Here is a 21580-nt window from a genome sequence, read left to right on the forward strand (position 1 = left end):
ACCAGGGCTTGAAGCTCACTGACCCTACGAGCTGAAGTAACAGCCACCAAGAAAATGACCTTCCAGGTCAAATACTTCAGATGGCAAGAATTCAATGGCTCAAACGGAGGCTTCATCAGCTGGGTGAGAACGACGTTGAGATCCCATGACACTGATGGAGGCTTGACGGGGAAGGGGGGGGGGGGGGGGGTGACAAAAGCAAACCTCTTATGAAGCGAACAACTAAAGGCTGTCCAGAGATTGGCTTACCTTCCACACGACAATGAAAAGCACTAATTGCGCTAAGGTGAACTCTTACTGAGTTGGTCTTAAGTCCAGACTCTGACAAATGTAGAAGGTACTCAAGCAGGGTCTGTGTAGGACAAGAGCGAGGATCTAGGGCCTTGATCTCACACCAGATGACAAACCTCCTCCATTTGAAAAAGTAACACTTCTTCATGGAATCTTTCCTGGAAGCAAGCAAAACAGGGAGACACCCTCAGAGAGACCCAATGAAGCAAATTCTACGCTCTCAACATCCAGGCCGTGAGAGCCAGAGACTGGAGTTTGGGATGCAGAAGCGCCCCCTCGTTCTGGGTTATGAGGGTTGGAAAATACTCCAATCTCCACGGTTCTTCGGAGGACAACCAGAAAGGAGCAATCAGAATCATGGTTCCGCGGTCCTGCTTGAGTTTCAGCGAAGTCTTCCCTACTAGAGGTGTGGGAGGATATGCATACAGAAGACCTAGTCCCCAATGAAGGAGAAAGGCATCTGACGCTAGTCTGTCGTGGACCTGAACCCTGGAACAGAACTGAGGAACCTTGTGATTGATCAGAGTGGCAAAAAGATCCACTGAGGGAGTGCCCCACTCTCGGAAGATCTTGCATACCACGCCCATGTTGAGTGACCACTCGTGAGGTTGCATAATCCTGCTCAATCTGTCGGCCAGACAGTTGTTTACGCCAGATACGTGGCTTGAAGAACCATGCTGTGACGGCGAGCCCAAACCCACATCTGGACGGCTTCCCAACACAGGGGGCGAGATCCGGTGCCCCCCTCCTTGTTGATGTAATACATCACAACCTGATTGTCTGACTGACTTTGGATGATTTGATAGGACAGCCAATCTCTGAAAGCCTTTAGAGCGTTCCAGACCGCTCGCAACTCCAGAAGATTGATCTGAAGACCATTTTCCTAGATGGACCAAAGTCCTTGAGTGTGAAGTCCATCGACATGGGCTCCCCACCCCAGGAGGGATGCATCCGTTGTCAGTACTTTCTCTGGCTGAGGAATTTGAAAAGGACGTCCCAAGGTCAAATTGGATCGAACTGTTCATCATTGAAGGGAATTGTGAAAATCGGTGGAGAGCTGGATTGCATCCTACCATCTCTATGCTGATGACTCCCACATCTACCTTTCTACCCCTATCTCACCTTGCATTCAAACCAAAGTTTCAGCATGCTTGTCTGACATTGCTGTCTGGCTGTCTCAACGCCACCTGAAATTAAACATGACCAAAACCGAGCTTCTCATTTTTCCCCCCAAACCCACCTCCCCACTCCCCCCGTTTTCTATTTCTGTTGATGGCTCTCTCATTCTCCCTGTCTCCTCAGCTCGAAACCTTGGGGTTATCTTTGACTCTTCTCTCTCCTTCTCTGCTCATATCCAGCAGACCGCCAAGACCTGTCGTTTCTTTCTTTACTACATCCTTAAAATCCGCCCCTTTCTTTCTGAGCACTCTACCAAAACCCTCATCCACACCCTTGTCACCTCTCGTTTAGACTACTGCAATCTGCTTCTTGCTGGCCTCCCACTTAGTCACCTCTCCCCTCTCCAGTCGGTTCAAAACTCTGCTGCCCGTCCCGTCCTCCGCCAGGGTCGCTTTACTCATACTACCCCTCTCCTCAAGTCGCTTCACTGGTTCCCTATCCGTTTTCGCATCCTGTTCAAACTTCTTCTACTAACCTATAAATGTACTCACTCTGCTGCTCCCCAGTATCTCTCCACACTCGTACTTCCCTACACCCCTTCCCGTGCACTCCGCTCCATGGATAAATCCTTCTTATCTGTTCCCTTCTCCACTACTGCCAACTCCAGACTTCGCGCCTTCTGTCTCGCTGCACCCTACGCCTGGAATAAACTTCCTGAGCCCCTACATCTTGCCCCATCCTTGGCCACCTTTAAATCTAGACAAAGCCCAACTATTTAACACTGCTTTTGACTCGTAACCACTCGCCTCCACCTACCCTCCTCTCCTTCATTTACACATTAATTGATTTGATTTGTTTATTTATTTATTTTTTGTCTATTAGATTGTAAGCTCTTTGAGCAGGGACTGTCTTTCTTCTATGTTTGTGCAGCGCTGCGTACGCCTTGCAGCGCTATAGAAATGCTAAATAGTAGTAGTAGTACTCTAGATCCCCTGCAGCTTGATACCACTGGGAAGCTAGGGTCCATTGAGCTGATCTCATGTGAAGACGAGCCATGGGTGTCACATGAACTGTGGCGGCCATATGGCCTAGAAGTCTTAACATCTGCCGAGCTGTGATCTGCTGAGACATTCTGGCCATAGAAACTAGAGACAGAAAATTGTCTGCTCTCGCCTCGGGAAGATAGGCATGAGCCGCTTGTGAATCCAGCAGAGCTCCTATGAATTCTAGTTTTTGAACTGGAAGATGAGGCTTTGGGTAATTTATAACAAACACCCTAGGAGCTCCAGGAGTTAAAGAGTCATCTGCATGGACTGTAGAGCTCCTGCCTCTGAGGTGTGCTTCACCAGTCGATCGTCGAGATAAGGGAAGACATGCACTCCCAGTCTGCGTAGCAACGCTGCAACTATGGCCAGGCATTTTGTAAAGACCTTGGGCGCAGACGCCAGACCAAAGGGTAGCACACAATACTGGAAGTGCTGCATTCCCAGACGGAATCGAAGATACTTCCTGTGAGCTGGAAGCATCGGTATGTGAGTATAAGCATCCTTTAAGTCCAAAGAGCATAGCCAATCGTTCTCCTGAATCATGGGAAGAAAGGTGCCCAGGAAAAGCATCCTGAATTTCTCTCGGACCAGAAATTTGTTCAGGGCCCTTAGGTCTAGGATGGGATGCATCCCCCTTGTTTTCTTTTGCACAAGGAAGTACCTGAAATAGAATCCCAGCCCTTCTTGCCCTGGTGGAATGGGCTTGACCGTATTGGCACTGAGAAGGGCAGAGAGTTCCTCTGTAAGTACCTGCCTGTGCTGGAAGCTGAAGGACTAAGGTCCCGGTGGGCAATTTGGAGGTGTGGAGATCAAATTGAGGGAGTATCCTAGCCGGACTATTTGAAGAACCCACCGATCGGAGGTTATGAGAGGCCACCTTTGGTGAAAAAATTTTAACCTCCCTCCGACTGGCAGATCGTCCGACACGGACACTTTTATGGCGGCTACGCTCAGCTGGAGCCAGTCAAAAGCTCGTCCCTTGCTTTTGCTGGGGAGCCAAAGGGGCCTGCTTTGGCGCCCGCTGTTGACGTGAACGAGTGCGCTGGGGTTGAGCCCGAGAAGGCTGTCAAGAAGGCGAATTGTACATACGCCTATTATAGGAATAGGGATCATTCCTCCTTCCCCGGGAAAATCGTCTACCAGTTGAGGTAGAAGCAGAAGGCGCCTGGAGGGACAGATTGTCCATAGCGGTTTCCCGCTGCATGATCTGATCGACCACCTGCTCGACTTTCTTGCCAAAAATGTTATCCCCCTGGCAAAGGGACATCTGCAATCCGCTGCTGGACTCGATTGTCCAGGTCAGAGGCACGCAGCCATGAGAGTCTACGCATCACTATACCCTGGGCAGCAGTTCTGGATGCAGCATCAAAAGAATCGTAAGCACCCCTGGACAGGAATTTACGACACGCCTTCTGCAGCCTGACCACCTCCTGAAAAGGCCTGGCCTGCTCCGGAGGAAGCTTGTCGATGAAGTCCGCCAGTTGCTTCACCGTGTTCCTCAAGTGAATGCTCATGTAGAGCTGGTAGGATTGAATTTTGGTCACCAGCATAGAGGACTGATAGGCCTTTCTCCAAAAAGAGTCCAGGGTTCTAGATTCCCTCCCCGGGGGAGCCGAGGCAAAATCTCTAGAACTCTTGGCTCTCGAGAGCGGAATCCACAACCATAGAGTCGTGAGGTAACTGCGACTTCATCAACTCAGGTTCTCCGTGAATCCGATATTGGGACTCAGCTTTCTTGGGAATGGTGGGATTACTTAAGGGTTTCATCCAGTTCCGCATAAGAGTCTCCTGAGCACATTGTGCAAAGGAACTGTGGATGACTCCTTAGGTGGCGAAGGATAGTCAAGGACCTCAAGCATCTCAGTCCTGGGCTTATCCTTAGAGACCACTGGGAATAGCCACAGACATTTCCCGGACAAATGAAGAGAAAGAAAGACTCTCCAGGGGAGAAAGTTTTCTTTCTGGTGAAGGCGTAGGATCAGAGGGAAGATGATAAGACTCCTCAGAAGAGAAATATCTGGCATCCTCCTCTTCATCCCACGAGGCATCCTCCTCGGTGTCGGACAAGAGTTCCCTGACTGCAGTCCGAAAACCAGGCCCGCCTTGAAGCCGAGGAGCCACTTCCTCGATGGCGATGTTGAGAAGTCGACTCCCGTGTCGGAAGCGATGAAGCTCCCTCCAGCGATGTCGACGGGGAGTCAACCTGGGTGGCAGCCGAGGCCGATGCCGCAGGCAGCACCGGCGTCGGAGACCTCACCACAAGCAGAGAGCCAGCTGCCGCTTCCATCGACGGTACCGAGGGCACAAGCACCCCCGGTACCGGAGCAGACTGATGCAGCAGCCCTTCCAGGAGACCTGGAAGAATGGCTCGGATGCGCTCGTCCAGAGTCGCTGACGAGAAAGGCTGCAGGGTCAGTGCAAGGGTCTATGTCAGAACCCGTGGAGGTTGAGGAGGCAGTACCGGGCTGTCAGGAGACCGACACAATGACACCTCTTGAATGGAGGGTGAGCCATCCTCCCGGAGTCGACGCTTCACGGGTGCCGAATCCTTCGAAGCCCTGGAGCTCCCGGTACAGTGTCTGGAGGGAGACCGATGACAATACATCTTAGCCTTCGCTCGATGCACGTCATCGATACTCCTCGGTACCGACGAGGACGTGGAATCTACACGCCTCCTTGGGGTTGGGTCTGAGAGTGGTCGGTCCCGGTGTGCCTATCAGCAGAAGTCTTCGAGACAGTAGGAGACCCACTCGACTGCTCACTGCTCCCAGCGTGTGATGGTTCCCGGACAGCCATTACCCGCACTCCCGATGTCGATGCCATCCCCAGTGCCAATATCAACGCTGCTAGCGACGTCGAGGAACTGGACGAAGCTCCGAAAAGTCGGTCCCGAAGAGCTGGGAGTCCTCGATGACATGGATGGAAAACTAGCGGCGGCGAAGTCAAAATGCTCGATTGTGCTAATAAAAAAGGCACAAAAATAAGAAGCGCATATGCACGGCCTGAGAGGGCCGAGGTGGAAACGAAAGAAAACTTAAGGGACCAAAACTAAGAAATGGGAAAATTAGGTTCTTACCATGATAATTTTCTTTACTTTAGTCATAGCAGATGAAGCCATTACGTATGGGTTGTGTCCATCAACCAGCAGGGGGAGATAGAGAACACTCAACTTTTCACAGTGCCTCATGGCCAGCTAGCTCCACTGCCTCTTCAGTATTTGAAGCTTCAAAAGCAGTATGGCAAACTGCAACGGGAATAACTTGAACTTTCCTCACAGCGAACGATGGCCCCTTAACAAGGGCATGAACTCAAAAAAGGAGGGAATGAACTCATCCTCCTGGAGGGAATAAACTCTTCCTCCCAAAACATGGAGGGAATGAACTCATCCTCCTATAACTGTAACAAGAATCCTGAAGACTGTTTTCCGACTCCCCAAGGAAGGAATATAACTTCGGGAAACAAGAACAGCACCTAAAATCAGAATCACTGTAATACAGACAATCATACAGGGAGGGCTCATGGCTTCATCTGCTATGACTAAAGGAAAGAAAATTATCATGGTAAGAACCTAATTTTCCCTTCCTTGTCATCAAGCAGATGAAGCCATTACGTAAGGGATGTAACAAAGCAATCCCTAAATAGGGTGGGAACAAGCCACACCACGCGCTAGCACCTGTGCTCCAAAACGCGCATCCCTCCTGGCAGCCACATCCAGCCTGTAATGTCGGGCGAAAGAGAGCTAAGAAGCCCATGTTGCAGAACTGCAAATCTCATGAAGAGATAGTGCTCCAGTTTCCGCCCAGGAAGAGGAATCACTCTTGTGGAGTGTGCCTTAAAGGCTTCAGGCGGAGACCGGCCAGACAGCAGAAATGCTGAAAAGATAGCTTCTTTGAGCCAATGGGCAATAGTGGCTTTAGACGCTGATGACCCTCTGCGAGGACCTGCAAACAGCACAAAAAGATGATCAGAGGTCCTAAAAGAATTTGTAAATCGCAGATACTGCAACAGAGTCCTGCGCACATCCAAAAGGTGCAACTGCCCAAATGAATCTGGAAACTCCTCCTCAACAAAGGAGGGAAGAAAAACAGGCTGGTTTAGGTGAAACACTGAAACCACCTTAGGCATGAAGGAAGGCACGGTCCGAACCGTGACCCCTGACTCTGAGAATTGCAGAAATGGGTCTCTACAAGAGAGCGCCTGGAGCTCTGACATCCGTCTCGCCGAAGTAATGGCCACTAAAAAGACGGCCTTCAGTGTCAAATCTTTCTCTGAAGCACACCGAAGTGGTTCAAAGGGAGCACCCTGAAGGGCCTTCAATACTAACCCCAGGTTCCAAGCTGGTCAAGGTGCTCACACGGGAGGATGGAGCCGAAGCACCCCTCTAAGAAACCGTGCCACATCTGGATGAGCAGCTAAGGACACGCCTTCAACCTTGCCACGTAGGGAGGCCAATGCTGCCACTTGCACCCGCAGGGAATTATAGGCCAAGTCTTTGTGTACAACATCCTGCAAAAAGTCCAGAATCGGCAAGACAGGAGCCCACAACGGAAAAAGCGCTCTTGAAACACACCAGACTTCAAACTGGCGCCAAATCCTGGCATAAGCCACGGAAGTGGAGCGCTTACGGGCCTGCAGGAGAGTGGAAATTACCTTATTTGAGTAGCCTTTGTCTCTCAATTGCGCCCTCTCAATCGCCAGGCCATAAGACCAAAGCAGCAGGCATCCTCCAAGGCCACTGGACCCTGTGACAACAGGTGCAGAACCAGAGGTAACAGAAAGGGAGCCTCCAACAGCATCTGTCGGAGGTCCGCATACCAAGGCCTCCTGGGCCAATCCGGGGCGATGAGCACCACTACTCCTAGATGCAGCCGAATCCGCAGGAGCACTCGCCCTATCAAGGGCCACGGAGGGAAGACATACAGCAAGCCCAGGGGCCAGGGTTGAGCCAAGGCATCCAACCCGGCCGAGAGAGGATCCCTCTGTCTGCTGAAGAAGCACGGGACTTTGGCATTGGAACTGGTCGCCATAAGATCCATCACTGGCTTGCCCCATATGGCACATATCTGCAGGAATACATCGTCTGCTAGTTCCCACTCCGCTGGATCGATCTGATGCCTGCTTAGATAGTCGGCTTGCACATTGCTCTGACCTGCAATGTGAGCTGCTGACAGGGACTGTAGATGCAGCTCGGCCCAGTGGCAAATTTGTTCGGCCTGCACAGCTAGAGCTCAGCACTGAGTGTCGCCTTGTCGATTTATGCAGGCCACTGCTGTCGTGTTGTCCGACATCACTCGGACAGCCAATCCTTCCAGGGTCACTTGAAAGGCCAGAAGAGCCAGAAACACCGCTTTCAACTCCAGGCGGTTGATAGACCACTCCGACTCGTCGGGCGTCCACAGACCCTGGGCATGCTTCCCCTGGCAATGTGCGCCCCAGCCCTTCCGGCTGGCATCTGTCACCACTAGGCACCAATCGGGGAGCGCCAGCGGCATTCCCCGCTGCAACATGCTGTCCGAGAGCCACCACTCTATACTGAGGCGGGCCGCAAGGAGCCAAGAAAGTCTGCACTGATAATCCTGAGATACTGGAGACCATCGCTGAAGTAGAGAATACTGTAGAGGTCTCAGGTGCGCTCTCGCCATGGCACCACTTCCAAGGTGGCCGTCATCAATCCCAACTGCTGGACAATGTTCCAAGCTTACGGGCGGGGCATCCTCAGGAGCAGACGGACCTGATTCTGAAGATTGCACCGCCTTTGCTCGGAAAGAAACACATAGCCCGAGGCTGTGTCGAACCTGGCCCCCAAATATTCTAGAGATTGCGAGGGGGTCAGGTAACTTTTGGCCATATTGACGACCCAGCCCAGAGATTGAAGGACTGAAACCACTCTGGCTATAGTTAGATGACTCTCTTTTTCTGAGTCTGCTCTAATGAGCCAGTCATCTAGGTACGGGTGAACCCGGATACCCTCTCGCCTTAGAAAGGCAGCTACTACCACCATTACCTTGGAGAAGGTTCGGGGAGCTGTGGCGAGGTCAAAAGGCAAGGCCCGAAACTGGAAATGTTTTCCCAACACCTCAAACCGCAGAAACATCTGGTACAGGGGCCAAATTGGTATGTGCAAGTAACCTTCTTTCAGGTCCAGAGACGTGAGAAACTCTCCTGGCTGTACCACCGCAATGACGGAGCGCAGGATTTCCATTTGAAAATGCCGCACTCTTAAGGACTTGTTTAGCTCTTTTAAATCCAGGATCGGGCGAAAAGACCCGCCTTTTCGTGGCACCACAAAGTAACTGGAGTAGCGGCCTAGACCTTGTTCGGCGGGAGGCACCGAGGTCACAGTCCCTATCTGGCACAGACTGTGCAAAGACTCCTCTACCGCCGCCTGTTTGGCGGCAGAACCGCATCGAGACTCCACAAACACGTCTCTCACCGGGGCATCGAATTCTATTCGGTATCTGTCTCTGATCAGGTCCAAGACCCACTGATCTGCGGAGATTTTGGCCCACTCCTCGAAAAAGAGGGAAAGTCTTCCTCTGATGACAGGAAACGAGGAGGGGGCCGGCGCACCATCATTGAGAGGGTCGCCCCTGAACTCTAGACCTTGAACCGGCAGCTGCGGAACGTTTGTCCGAGCGAAAGGTGTTTCTCTGCTGAAAGCGGGCACGAATAGTGAACCCAGCAGCATGCCCCGGGCGGTACCTTCTAGCTTCACGGAAGCGAGGTCTGTAAGAGGAGCGGACCGCCTGACCCTTAGAGGAAGGCTTTGGCCTATCTTCAGGCAAGCGCTGAGGTTTGGAATCCCCCAGACCTCCTCACCAAACAGGACAAGGCCTTGAAAGGGCAACTTCACCAACCTTTGCTTAGAGGCCATGTCCGCTGCCCAATGTCGTAGCCAAAGAATGTGGCGAGCCACCACTGCTACAGCCATTTGTTTAGCCGAAGCTCTGACCATATCATAAAAGGCGTCAGCTAAAAAGGACAAAGCAGACGCCATCCACAGAGCCACTTCAGATAAGGTCTCCGCTCCATCACCGGGCTGTTCCACTGCCTGCTGTAACCAAGCCAGGCAGGCTCTAGCAGCATAACAACTGCATGCAGACACCCGAACAGTGAGACCTGCCAAATCAAAGGACCGCTTCAGAGCTGAATCAAGCCTGCGGTCTCGAATACCCTTTAGGGCAACACCTCCTTCAACAGGGAGGGTAGTTCTCTTTGTCACAGCCGTGACCAGGGCATCCACTTTAGGCATTACAAAGCGAGCCAAATGTTCCTGACTCAGAGGGTATAATTGCCCCATAGCCCTGGCAACCTTCAAAGGTCCCTCGGGGTCAGACCATTGAGCCGAAATAAGCTCTTGGATGGAGTCATGCAAAGGAAAGGCTCGAGCAGGCTTTCTGGTACTAATCATCCTTGGATTAACAGAGGAGGCTGTGCCACTCCCAGGATCTTCATTCGAGAGGGCTTGTAAGGCATCTGAAATAAGCGCTGGCAGCTCCTCGCAGCAGAAAATCCTCACCGCAGACGGATCATCAAGCTCCTGTGGCAATTCTGCACCCAGCTCTGGCTCCTCAGCCCAAGAAGTTCTGCCAGACCCCTCAGAATCCTCATAGCCCGACCACGCTCGGGTCGGCTCTACTGTCTGTACAGCACGAATTACAGAGCCCCGCTGCTGATTTGCGCTTGCCACATTTAGAACAGCGCTTTACAGTCTCCACAGCCATCGCCGAAAACGGCGGTAAAATTAAAAAATGGCGGTTCGCGCCAAAAACGTCCCGATCACAGGCCCACCCCGGAGGAGTCAGAAAACACTCTTACCTCACTAGACCGAGTATCACAGCTCCGGTCCTGCAGAAGAATCTCAAGAAAAACCTCTTTTCCAAGATCGCTTTTTTTTTTTTTTTTTTTTTTTTTTTTTTTTAAACGCTGTGAGGAAAGCAGAGGCAAAAGAGGTAAATAAAATCACTCCGGAGGCTCAGATAAGTGGGAAAGGCAGGGAAAGGCGAACCAATGTGCCTGCATCCACTGAGTGGGAAAGGACAGGGAAAAGCAAGCTAATATGTCCACATCCACGGGGCATGGGTAAGGCAGAGAAAGGGCTGACCTATGTGCCTTCAAAGTGAAGCTGCTATAGCCTCTAACACCCCGGCTAACAACTGGCAGCTTTTTGATGGAGCTCGAAGAAGCTGCAGCCACCCTGCTTGGGGAGATAGAGAATACTGAAGAGGCAGTGGAGCTAGCTGGCCATGAGGCACTGTGAAAAGATGAGTGCTATCTCCCCCTGCTGTTTGATGGACACAACCCATACGTAATGGCTTCATCTGCTTGATGACAAGGAAAAAGGATCTTTTTTTTTTTTAACTGTATATACCGGTAAAATAACTAAAAAGAGAAAAAAATCATGAAAAAACTGAAGGCTCTTTCACTGGGCTGTGGAGGGAGACCAACAAGCAGCCACCCTCTACCGCGGAAAAAGAAAGAACTGATCGGGGCTCTCGCGCGACGGGCAGAAAGATGGCCGCGCAGTGCACACACCCCATGCACTCGAACGCTCTAGCAAACTTTTGTTGCTATGGAAGATTTCCGTTCCTGGGCCGCCATGGACGCCGACCCAGTCGTGAGAACAAACAGCAATTCTCTGAGGACAAGCAGGCTGTTACAATCTACACAAGAGATTGGCAAGAAAAACATGGTGTGCATTTTAAAATACTGATTTTTCAAGTATATATGCTATTAGACAAGGTTGCCTTTCTTAGTCTTTCAAAGCAAGATATATTTAATAGTACTGGATATTTAATTGGCATATAACATTAATCTATTAGGTTGAAAGTCAAGAAAAAATACTTTTATACACTCACAGGCAGATGATCAAAAGCCCTGCGCTGTTCCAAACAGCGCTCTAAAATAGCGCTGGAACAGCGCAGGGCACTATTAGACCTATGATCAGAGATAATGCATACAAATTTAAGCAGCGCAATTATCTCTGATCATGGGGTAGAAGTGTGGGCAAATTGTGCCTGAGCATGCGATCAGCACAATCCTCCCACACTCGTTTGACAGGTCTGGCCTGTCAAAAGCCCAAACCTGTCAAACACAGGGGCTGGAGGTCCACGGGACCACCAGGCCCTGACTACCCATGCTCCAAGCAACAGGGGCTGGAGGTCCGGCAGACTTCCGGTCCCCCCCCCCAGGTTCAGGGAGGGCTGGAGATCCGGTGGGTCTCCAGCCCCCCCAAACCCCCGGAAAATGGTCCCTGGTGGTCCAGTGGCCGCTGGAGGTCCAGCAGACCTCCAGCCACCCCAACTCCCCCCCCCCAGCATTGTCGGTCGAATCCCTGGTGGTCCAGCGTGAAAAAGAACCCCCTCACGGGCCCCCTACCTTTATTAGAGGTAGCCTGCCTCCCTCCTCTCTTCCTTGGGTTGACGCCGCTGCAAAATGGCGGCGCCCAGCCCCTCCCAGTGCATCCTGGAATACGATGAGCAGGGCGACAGACTCCTTATCTGGTCTGTAGCCCTGCCCAGCGCATCCCAGGATGCACTGGGCGGGGCTGAGCACTGCCATTTTGCGGCAGCGGCGTCAACCCAAGGAAGAGGAGGGAGGGAGGCTACCTCCCTCCTCCAACAAAGGTAGGGGGGGGGGCCGTGAAGGGGTTCTTTTTCACGCTGGACCACCAGGGATTCGACTGACAACGCTGGGGGGGGGGGGGCGCGTTGGGGTGGGCTGGAGGTCTGCTGGGCCTACAGCCCTCCCCCCCCCCCCCCCGTCGCTCGCTGGGAGGGGGGGTTTGGCTGGTGGTCACTGGACCACCAGGGACCATTTTCCAGGGGTTTGGGGGGGCTGGAGACCCACCGGATATCCAGCCCTTCCTGAACGTGGGGGGGTGGGTCCAGCCCCCTGTTGGCAGGTTTGCTTTGGGGGGTGGGGGGGAACGGGGGCCTGCCAGCATGCAACTTAATGCTGGACAGGGCTCATCATTCCTCCCCAATGATCTGCAAACCCTAGCATCAGCTCGGAGCTGGCGTAGGGTTTGTTGTGGCCAGCAACCCAAATTTTGGCGTGCTGACCGCTGATCATTGGCGATGAATGCGCTAAGCCCTGTTTAGCAAGCATTAGCATACTACTTGCGCAGAGCCCTCGAGCGCGTTGTTTCACGCCCTCGAGGGCTCTGATCATAGGGCGGTAGCAAACGCCGGCGCTAGCAGCCTGTAGTGCCGGCGTTTGCTTTTGATCATCTGCCTACCGTGTTTCCCCGAAAATAGGACATCCTCCGAAAGTAAGACCTAGTAGAGGTCTTGCTGCAATTTGAAAATATAAGGCCTCCCCCGAAAATAAGACCTAGCAGGGGAGACCTTATTTTTCGGGGAAACATCGGGGTCACCCCCCCACCCGAGATCGCCGGCTCCCCCCGCCCTCAGTCGCTCCCGGAACTAACCTCTTAACCGCTTCCTTTCACCTTCGCACTCGCCGCAAGCAGCAGGGCTGGCCACTCCTTCCTTCCGTGTCCCGCCCTCGCCTGACGTTACGTTACGTCAGGCGAGGGCGGGACATGGAAGGAAGGAGTGGCCTGCCCTGCTGCTTGCGGCGAGTGCGAAGATGAATGGTGAAAGGAAGCATTTAAGAGGTTATTCCGGGAGCGACTGAGGGCAGGGGGAGCCGGCGATCTTGGGTGGGGGGGTGACCCCGATGTTTCCCTGAAAAATAAGGCCTCCCCTGATAATAAGACCTAGCAGGTCTTGGGGAGCAAAATTGAATATAAGACAGTGTCTTATTTTCGGGGAAACATGGTATCAGAACCTAGAGGTGTGAGGCAGAAATGCTTCAGACGAGGCAGCGATATCTTCCTGCAGCAGCCTCACAACACTATAGACCTCAGAATTCCTAAATGATTTTGCATTAGAATTCTGCTCAAGATCAATTTATGACTGCCCATCTTCATCTTGAAAGTTTCACATGTCTCACCGTCTGAAGTGAAAGAATCTGCAGAAGACAGTGGAGTCCCTTTGTTCTTTGCTCCTCCGGTATCTGTCTAGCCGGCATTCTCTGCACTTATGCAGATGAGGTGCGATGTCATTGCAAGGACCATCCTGTACAAAAGCTTCTCCAGTTTGCTGCAGTTTTCGAACTTTGTAAGCATCCATCAACATGGACTTAGGGAAAATAACTTAAGGGAGGAATAAAGAGCTCATGTGAAACTACATTAAAAATTGTTTCCACACACGTAAAGTTTGCCAACTCTTTAAAAATTTAGTTAATATCAGTCTGATGCTGCTCTGTAATGATTCCTAATTCTACTTAAGCATGGGGACTAAAAAAGGTACAGTACTTTCAGCTAAAAGCTTAATAGGGCGTGACTAACTTAATTATACTTTTGGCCAACCCAACATAGCTTCTAGTATCATGTCTGTTTTCTACTGTGCTCATGGGAAGAACACACACACACACCTACCTGAAAAGGAGCATGGGTCACTGCTGTGATTGTGAAGTTAGTCAGTTGGACCCCTGGGCCCCATGTACTCTGCCCAATATACCATATTGTTTCTAATAACTGTCTCCCCCCAGGAACCAAACCCCCCAGAAAATTTGGTCTTAAAACTAAGGGGTTCTTTTACCAAGCTGCAGGAAAAAGGGCCCTGCGCTAGCGGCGGGGGGCCACGTTTCCTGCGCACCAGGGCTCTTTTTACCATAGTGGGTAAAAAAAAGAGCCCCCAGACACACATTGAGGTGGCAATAAGGGCTCCCACACTAACTTGGCGGTAACTGGGCAGCACACGACAATGTCCGATTACTGCTGGGTTATCGCTGCACAAGCTATTTCAGAAATGGTGCGCTCAGGGCAGGACTACTGCTGGCAGCCACGTTGGGCCAGTGGTAATCCGGGAAGAGCGAGCGGGCCCCTAAATCAAGATTCCCCCAATTGCATTAGTCTCTTCCACCCTTCACCCCCACAACTATCTCTACTCTTACCTAGTATCAATGTCATGGCGATGGGCTGGTTGTAAGGCCTTGAGCATCTGCACATGCTCAAGGCCCCACACCATATTTTTGAGATAAGGTAAGAGAGATCTGGCTGTTATGAGGGGGGTGGGAAGCACAGCACTGCCAGTTAACGCAGGGTACAGGAGATGAATGGTCACAGCGGGGAGGAGAGGAATGGTGCCCCCATTAGTAGCCCACCCTAGACTCCAGAAAAATCATGGTTTCTGATAATAGCCTGGGTATTTATTAGAAACAATACAGTACATTCTTTTATATAACCAAGTCCCCAGCTAACCTCTGGTTTTCCCTTCTGTTCTTTATTATTAGGGATCCTGTATACTTAATTTCTGCAACTATTTTTGCTCCACTACAACCAAGGAGTGGCCATCCATCATCCCATTACCCTTTCAGTGAATAAATATTTTCTGTTTGCTTTTTGAATTTTCTTTAAATCTTTGCTGTATCTGAATATGTATTATAGCCCCCTGTTTTTCCTTTATTCCAAGGCAGTGGTTCTCAACCTTTATTTCCCCCCACATTGGGACACACCTGAAGGACAGTTCTTGCATACGAGATACACTGCACACATGACCCCTCATGGACCTTTGGTCTGATATAGTACAGCAGTTCTTATGCATTAATAAAAACATTCAACCAATAAAAACATTCCATCCCCCTCCCCCAATAGCTGCAGAGCAGATTTTGGACATTTCTCCATGGAGCCCAACACAAAAATAAATAAATATAAATATATAAATATATATATATATAAATATATATATATATATATATATATATATATATATATATATATATATATATATATATCAATTCTCATTTCATCTCAGTAAAAGCAACACAACCTCTCTCCACTACCAGGCACACTCCACCATTTTATTTAGGCATACTGTGAAATAATGCAACACCCGGAAAAAACCTCCGGTTAATGCATATTCCAAACCTGCCATACTATGAATCATTGGAATTACTACTACTACTACTTAACATTTCTAGAGCGCTACTAGGGTTACGCAGCGCTGTACAATTTAACAAAGAGAGACAGTCCCTGCTCAAAGAGCTTACAATCTAATAGACAAGTGAACGGTCGGTCCGATAGGGGCAGTCAAATTGGGGCTGTCTGGATTCACTGAACGGTAAGGGTTAGGTGCCGAACGCAGCATTGAAGAGGTGGGCTTTAAGCAAAGACTTGAAGATGGGCAGGGAGGGGGCTTGGCGTAAGGGCTCAGGAAGGTTGTTCCAAGCATAGGGTGAGGCGAGGCAGAATGAGCGGAGCCTGGAGTTGGCGGTGGTGGAGAAGGGTACTGAGAGGAGGGATTTATCCTGTGAACGGAGGTTACGGGCGGGAATGTAAGGGGAGATGAGAGTAGAAAGATAGTGAGGGGCAGCAGACTGAGTGCATTTGTAGGTAAGAAGGAGAAGCTTGAATTGAATGCGGTATCTGATCGGAAGCCAGTGAAGTGACTTGAGGAGAGGGGTGATATCAGTATATCGGTTCTGGCGGAATATGAGACGTGCAGCAGAGTTCTGAACAGATTGAAGGGGGGATAGATGGCTAAGTGGGAGGCCGGTGAGGAGTAAGTTGCAGTAGTCCAGGCGAGAGGTAATGAGAGCGTGGACGAGAGTTCGGGTGGTGTGTTCAGAGAGGAAAGGGCAAATTTTGCTGATGTTAAAGAGGAAGAAGCGACAGGTCTTGGCTATCTGCTGGATATGCGCAGAGAAGGAGAGAGAGGAGTCAAAGATGACTCCGAGGTTGCGGGCAGATGAGATGGGGAGGATGAGGGTGTTATCAACTGAGATAGGAAGAGGAGAAGTGGGTTTTGGTGGAAAGACGATAAGCTCGGTCTTGGACATGTTCAGTTTCAGGTGGCGGTTGGACATCCAGGCAGCAATGTCGGATAAGCAGGCCGATACCTTTGCCTGGGTCTCCGCGGTGATGTCTGGTGTGGAGAGATACAGTTGGGTGTCATCAGCATAGAGATGATACTGGAAACCATGAGATGAGATCAGGGAACCTAGGGAAGAGGTGTAGATTGAGAAGAGAAGGGGTCCAGGGACAGATCCCTGGGGAACACCAACAGATAAGGGGATGGGGTGGAGGAAGATCCATGAGAGTGAACTTTGAAGGTGCGGTGGGAGAGATAGGAGGAGAACCAGGAGAGGACAGAGCCCTGGAACCCAAATGAGGACAGTGTGGCAAGAAGTAAGTCATGATTGACAGTGTCAAAAGCAGCGGATAGATCGAGGAGGATGAGGATGGAGTAGTGGCCTCTGGATTTGGCAAGGAACAGGTCATTACAGACTTTAGAGAGTGCTGTTTCTGTCGAGTGAAGAGGGCGAAAACCGGATTGAAGCGGATCGAGGATGGCATGAGAGGAGAGAAAATCAAGGCAGCGGCTGTGGACTGCGCGCTCAAGTATCTTGGAGAGGAAGGGTAGGAGGGAGATGGGGCAGTAGTTGGAGGGACAGGTAGGGTCTAGTGATGGTTTTTTGAGGAGTGGCGTGACTACGGCATGCTTGAAGGTTTCGGGGACAGTTGTAGTGGAAAGAGAGAGGTTGAGGATATGACAGATGGAGGGGGTGATAGTAGGAGAGATGGTGTTAAGTAAGTTGGTGGGGAAGGGATCAGAGGAACAAGTGGTGCATTTTGAGGAGGAAAGAAGGCGGGCGGTTTCCTCCTCGGAGATATCAGGAAAGGAGGAGAAGGAGGTCTGGGTTGGGTGGTTGAGGGAGAGGATTGAAGGGTGAAGAGGAGGAGATGGCTTGGTAGTGAACTCAAGGTTGATCTTTTGCACCTTGTCGCGGAAGTAGTCAACCAGTGATTGAGGAGAGAGCGAGGGGGGGTGGGAGCGGAGAGCACTTTGAGGAGGGAGTTAAGGGTGGCGAAGAGACGACGAGGGTTAGAGCTGAGAGAATTAGTCAATTGGGTGTAATAGTCCTGTTTGGCAAGGAATAGTGAGGACTGGAAGGAGGATAGCATGAATTTGTAGTGAAGGAAATCTGAATGGGTGCGAGATTTCCTCCAGAGGCGTTCAGCCGATCGGGCGCAGGAGTGAAGGTAACGGATGCAAGGGGTCAGCCAGGGCTGGGGATTAGTACGTCTTGTGGGACAGGAGGTGGATGGTGCAAGGGTGTCCAGAGCACAGGAGAGAGTGGCATTGTAAGCGGAGACAGCCTCGTCGACAGACTCGGAGGACATGATGGAGGGGAGGAGATTAGAAATACTAGATGATAAGGTGGGAGGGTCAATAGCCTGGAGATTCCTGGAAGTAGTGGTTAATGTTAGGCGGGGCTGAGGGGGAGGGTGAAGAAGTGTGAAGGTGATCAGGTGATGATCAGAGAGAGGAAGAGCTGAGGCGTGGAAATTGGAGGGTGAGCCGGAAGAGGAGAAAACGAGGTCAAGGCAATGGCCATCAAGGAATTAGTGCTACTAAACAGCAAGAACTCAATCTATGAAACGCCAACAGTATGAAAGATCCTTACCTTCTAATTTCCTTCCTTGAATCCCTCCAGATGAGCCCTGATGCTTGAATCTGTGCAGTTCTGGGAGCAGGTAGAGGCAGAGAACTACTGAGCTGTGCCGATATCACTTAAATACTGACTAGCCAGGGGGATGGGCATGATTCTTATCAAGCAGAAAAGAAAAGGCAATTAAAAGGAAAAAACACTCCCCTAGGAACTAATGAACTGCTCAACAGTGAACCGCTAACAAAGGATAAGGCCTCCCCAGACTAAGGATCCAACAGGAATAACAAACTAGCCAAAATCAAAATCCTTTAAGCTTCAGGAGAAAGAAAAACTGATGCTAAGAACCATGGGTAGATTTTGGACCGGTTTCAGTACTAGGATCAAGGTTTAAAGGTTCTAGGATTTGGGCTATGAAGACTTGCATATTGAGGAAAATACGTATTTTACAATATTGGACCCAAGGGGTTGTTCCTTCTCATTGGCACTGGTGTAATAAATTACATGACTTGCTTTCAATGGAGCTGCGAGAAGCAAGTCTCACCTTTAAACATCAACATGTGTTCTATTCCATATGGAGATCTTACATTCAATCTCTTGCACCAACAGAATGTAGCTATATTTTGAATCAACTAGGTGATTTCCCACAACCCACAGGGGGGGGGGCCTTCTAGGATAGGAGTAGGTTCCGTGTTGTTATTGCTTTATAAAAATTAGGTCTCTTGTGTTTATCAGGGGAGGAAGGGAGAAGGGTTAGATGGTGGCTTTAACTTTGGGAGGGGGGGGGGGGGAAGGGAGGGTATACAAAGGATATAGGGAGCTATAGTTGGAATAACTTCTCCAACTAATGGTAAAGTTTGAAATAATGTCTAAATTACGCCCGTCTTCCTCTTGTAATGTGTTTTATTTTCCTGAAAGCTTCAACTAATTGTACGTTTTGAATTCCCCAATAATGGACTTATATTGGTTTGAGGAGAATGTAGAAAGTAATATTTTTTTTCTTCTTGATAATGTAACCTCATTTAGCCAATTTTCTCATCAAGTTTATGTACTTGTTAAATTGAAATGCAATAAAAAAAAAAAAGGATACAGGGAGCTACCAGAGCCCAAGCTCTCTATTTCTATACAACTGAGAATTGAAGAAGGAAGAATTGGGGGGAGGGGGTATTTGGAGGGAAGAAGGAAGTTAATGGGTACTCAAGACTGGAAAGTTTCTAGGTTTGTCAACATTATAAAAGGTGACATGCTATTCTGTATATATTTATTGATTAGTTTTTATATATCTTTTAGCTCCATCGCTAACTCCAGACTCCGCTCCTTCTATCTCGCCGCACCTTATGCCTGGAATAGGCTTCCTGAGCCATTACGTCTAGCTCCATCCCTGGCTGCCTTCAAATCTGGGCTAAAGGCCTACCTGTTTGATGCTGCTTTCGACTCCTAACTTGCAACTTTTATCTTATCCTTGTGTGTCCTTCTGTCTGTCCTTCCCTTATCCTTTTTGGTCCTGTTTGTCCTGATTTACATTGTAAGCTCTTTTGAGCAGGGACTGTCTTTCTTCTTCATGTTCAATTGTTAAGCGCTGCGTACGACTGGTAGCGCTATAGAAGTGATTTATAGTAGTAGTAGTAGTAGTAATATTTGTTTTAATTATTTATGTTACCACACACACCTTTATTTCACAATGCTTAATAAGAGCACACTGCTTAATACACTATATACCTTTTGGTTATATTGTCACCTATTCACAGTATATTGATTTGTTTGCATATTTTTGTCTATTTGCACTCTGCATAATCATATACTTACTCCCTTGTTTACAAAGCCACATGCCAAAGTGAATGGGCTGTGTCAGAAGTATCGCACTGCCAGCTGCTAGCACGGCTTTGAAAACAGAAGCCTAAGCACCCTGTTTACTAAGGTGTGCTAGTGTTTTTAGTACATGCTAAAAATTAACACGCACTAACCATGTAGATTTCCACAGGATTATTATGGGCATCTGCACGGTTAGCATACTGGCACCAGTGGCATAGCTACGTGAGGCCTGGAGGGGGGGGGGGCTGGGCCCCCATAGATTTGGCCCTGGACCCCCTGCCGACGACCTGCCCGAACTCCCCTCCCACCCCCATCCCGCCGCCGCAGTCGCCTGCTTTTGCTGGCGGGGGACCCCAACCCCCATCAGCTGAGGACTTCTTCTTCTCGCAAAAGGCTTCCTTCTGTTTCTGACGTTCTGCACGTACAACATGCAGGATGTCAGACTCACAGAACGAAGCCTTGCAGATCAGCTGATCTGCAAGGTTTCGTTCTGTGAGTGACGCTCTGCACGTACAATGTGCAGGACGTCAGAAACAGAAGGAAGCCTTTTGCGAGAAGAAGAGGACCTCGGCTGGCGGGGGTTGGGGGTCCCCCACCAGCAAAGGTTGGCGACGGTGGGTTGGCGGCGGGAAGAGATGAAGAGAGAGGGAGAGTAAGCAGTTTGTCCAATTCTAACAATGATGATTTAACAGTACTAGTGACTACAGAATCCACTTTATGAGAAGGTAGAGAAGTAGAGGAGAAAAACCAGTGCTTTTTTTGTGCTGGTACGGCATACGGCACCTTTTTTTTGCCCTGCGTTACCGCCAGTTACCTGCCCGCCCTCTTCTCCCCCCAAGGATCCTTTTTCTTTTATTATTTTAAATTTACCTAACCTCCGTCTGTCCGACCGCATGGGCAGCAGCGTCACTGAAAGCGCTCCCCTCCCGAGTCCCAACGTCTGTAGCAAAGCTTCTGCTACAGACGTCGGGACTTGGGAGGGGAGCGCTTTCAGTGATGCTGCTGCCCATGCAGTCGGACTCGGAGGTCAGGTAAATTTAAAATAATAAAAGAAAAAGGATCCTTTGGGGGAGAAGAGGGCGCCAGAGCAGGCAGTTGGATATGGGAGCGAGAGGGCAAGGGAGAGAGGACCATCTGGACATGGATGGCAGGGCACAGGGAGAGAGGGGAATTGCTGGATAGGGATGAATGGAGGGGGCAGGGGACAGAGGAGCATGGATGGGAGGGCAGGGCTCAGGGAGAGAGGGGAATTGTTGGATAGGGATGAATGGAGGGGGCAGGGGACAGAGGAGCATGGATGGGAGGGCAGGTCTCAGAGAGAGGGGGGAATTGCTGGATAGGGATGAATGGAGGGGCAGGGGACAGAGGAGCATGGATGGGAGAGGAGGGCTCATGGAGAGAGGGGATGGATGCCTGGAGGGGGGGCAGGGGAGCCAAGGGAATCGCTGGGTGGGTATGGATGGCTGGAGGGAGGCCAGGGGAGCCAAGGGAATCGCTGAGTGGGTGGGTATGGATGGCTGGAGGGGGATCAGGGGAGAGAAGAGAGTTGCAGGACATGGATGGAGAAGGAAGGGAGAGAGAAGAAATGCTGGACATGGATGGTGGGGTGGGGGGGGGAAGAGTGAGGAATGCGATGAAATGAGGGAAAAGGAAGAGAGAAGAAAAGCTGCACATGGATAAAGAAAATAGACAAAAGCTGGATCCAGTGGACAGCTTTTACTTACGGTTGTAGGACAAGAAAAGAAGAAAAAAGGCGGAAAGTAAAGAAATAAATGGAAAGGAAGCCCTGGAAACGGAGTTAAGGGAACAGATAAAGAGCAACAGAAACAGAGACTGGGACCAATATGGAAAGA

General features: G+C 50.3%; 1 protein-coding gene across 1 annotated transcript in view; it reads right to left on the bottom strand.

Annotated features, from left to right (window-relative positions):
* Window positions 1–21580, bottom strand: part of KDM3A (lysine demethylase 3A) — a 334933-nt gene that overhangs the window by 131125 nt on the left and 182228 nt on the right. Inside the window, 1 exon segment of the mRNA XM_030191048.1 lies at window positions 13416–13617. Coding sequence (XP_030046908.1) covers window positions 13416–13617 — 202 coding nt within the window.

Source organism: Microcaecilia unicolor, chromosome 2, assembly GCF_901765095.1.
Source record: "Microcaecilia unicolor chromosome 2, aMicUni1.1, whole genome shotgun sequence".
Lineage (NCBI taxonomy): Eukaryota > Metazoa > Chordata > Amphibia > Gymnophiona > Siphonopidae > Microcaecilia > Microcaecilia unicolor.